The following is a 1,856-nucleotide window of genomic DNA, read 5'->3' as shown; positions in this document are numbered from 1 at the left end:
TTTTATCGATTTATAGTTAAACATATATGTAATCACATAACCCTACCACGTCATGTTCTATATTGAACTAAGCGTATATGTCAGAATAGATTATCAAGGAATTTCCATTTATATTAATTTTCAAAACGCTGCGGGCTATTCTTCAGATCAAAAAAATCCAGCTTTTGATTGCATAAAAGCATTACAATTCCACAACTCTCCCCACCCCCGCTTCGAACTCTGATCCCGTCCCGCGCTCCGGCCCCGCCCCACACTCGAGACCTGCCTTTCGGGCTTGGAACTGCCCGTTGAACGCGCCTGGAGCCCTCCTCCCCCGCCGCCAGCCCGGCCCGGTGGGTGGGCGCGGGGCCGCCCGGACCGCTGGCGGCGGTGACTCGGCGACCTTGGCCCGGAGGCCCTAGCGGGACCCAGCCACTGCGGCGGCGGCGGCGCGGACTTTGCCCAGCGGCGGACTGTGAGCCCGCGGGCCGGCCGCGGAGATGTTGGCATTCGCCGTCAGGACCGTGGTGAGTGCGGCCGGGAGCCCGGCCTGGCGGGGCTTGGCGGGCCCCGGGCGGCGCGGGCGGGCCCTGCAGCTCTGCCCGATGGGGAACCAGGTCCACAGGCTGTCAGAGGCCCCTTCGGCCTGGCCTGCAGCGCGGGGGTGGGATCGGCGGGTGGGCTTCCCCGGGTTGGCCGCGGACGAGACTGAGGTTCAAGGTCAGAGGCTGGGTGGAACCAGGTCCTGTAGCGCTACATTTCAACGACCCGGGGAAGAAGTGGCACCCGGCTCCAGGCAGCACCCCCGCCCTGAGACCGGGAGCCCCGGGGCAGGCTGGCATGGAGTCTGTCACTGTTGTTCTCTGACTCACACACCCTTTGCACGCTCAACCCCAGCCGGCTGTGCCCAGGCCAGAGCCACTTCTCCAACCCCATCCAGCTGGTCAGCTTCCTTGGACGTCTCAAATGGTCCCGGGGGGGTTGTCTGTAGCCAGAGAAACTCACGTGGAGGCATCAAACTGGGCTGCCCTGAAAGTCCCGAGAGCTGGCAGGAGGTGGCAGGTGGCAGCCCCAGTGCCCTCCCTCTCCGCCAGGCCCTCCCCGGCCTGTCCACACTGACCCCCCCCCCCAGTCCTTTCCAGTGGGCAGCCTGGAGCAAGACGCACCAGTACCCTGATTCGGATTCCTTTACTCTCTAATCCAAGCCTATCTTTGTTTGCATCTCCCTCTGTCTTTGCCAAGATCGTTCAAACAGACATGCCAGGCCCAGAGAACTGACAGTCCCCGTCCACTGGCTTCTGGCCTAGAGGCTCTTCCAGGACCTCAGGGCTCCACCTCACTCTTGCCACCTGAGCTGTGTCCCCATCCCTCAGACAGCCTCTGGGTCACCCTCCGGGACCTACTGGGTGACCTGATTGCTTTACTGATGGAGAAACTGAGGCGAGGAGAGACTTGGCCAGAATCCCCTCGACCTGGTGACTCAAATCTAGTCCAACCCCAAAGCCAGCGTCCTTTGGTTTGTTTTTAACGCCTAAAGTCCCCCACTCTTGGCCCCCAGCCGGAGGAGCAACAACTCGAGAGAACCAGGCTCAGTGGGAGGGTGGCCTAGAAGGACTCCCGAGAGGGAAGCAGGATGGGCAGGGCTCCGGTGGCCACTGTTTACTCTGGTCTTTCCCAGTGTCTGCTCCCTAGTACCCCGATTTCAGGGCTGTGGTATACTTAGAGCTCATCCGTTTCTGCCCTCCAGCCAAGTGTTCCTTCATCAAACAGACCTACAGATTCTAGCAGGGGGATTTTTTAATACCTCTTGCCCGTCTCCCTGGCTCTGGGCCGACCCAGAGAGAAAGGAGAAGTTTTCCAGGATACTCCTACTTCAG

The 1,856-nt window shown here is 60.5% G+C and overlaps 1 protein-coding gene across 1 annotated transcript in view; it reads left to right on the top strand.

Annotated features, from left to right (window-relative positions):
• Positions 1–288: 288 nt before the first annotated feature.
• Positions 289–1,856, top strand: part of CRAT (carnitine O-acetyltransferase) — a 14,601-nt gene continuing 13,033 nt past the window's right edge. The window contains exon 1 of the mRNA XM_006103177.3: positions 289–506. Coding sequence (XP_006103239.1) covers positions 480–506 — 27 coding nt within the window. The 5' untranslated portion in view covers positions 289–479. The remainder of the gene's footprint in view (positions 507–1,856) is intronic.

This window comes from Myotis lucifugus, unplaced genomic scaffold (genome assembly GCF_000147115.1).
Source record: "Myotis lucifugus unplaced genomic scaffold, Myoluc2.0 scaffold_465, whole genome shotgun sequence".
Taxonomy (NCBI): Eukaryota; Metazoa; Chordata; class Mammalia; order Chiroptera; family Vespertilionidae; genus Myotis; species Myotis lucifugus.
Note: the sequence above shows the minus strand (reverse complement) of the source record. Positions and strands in the feature narration are given on the sequence as shown.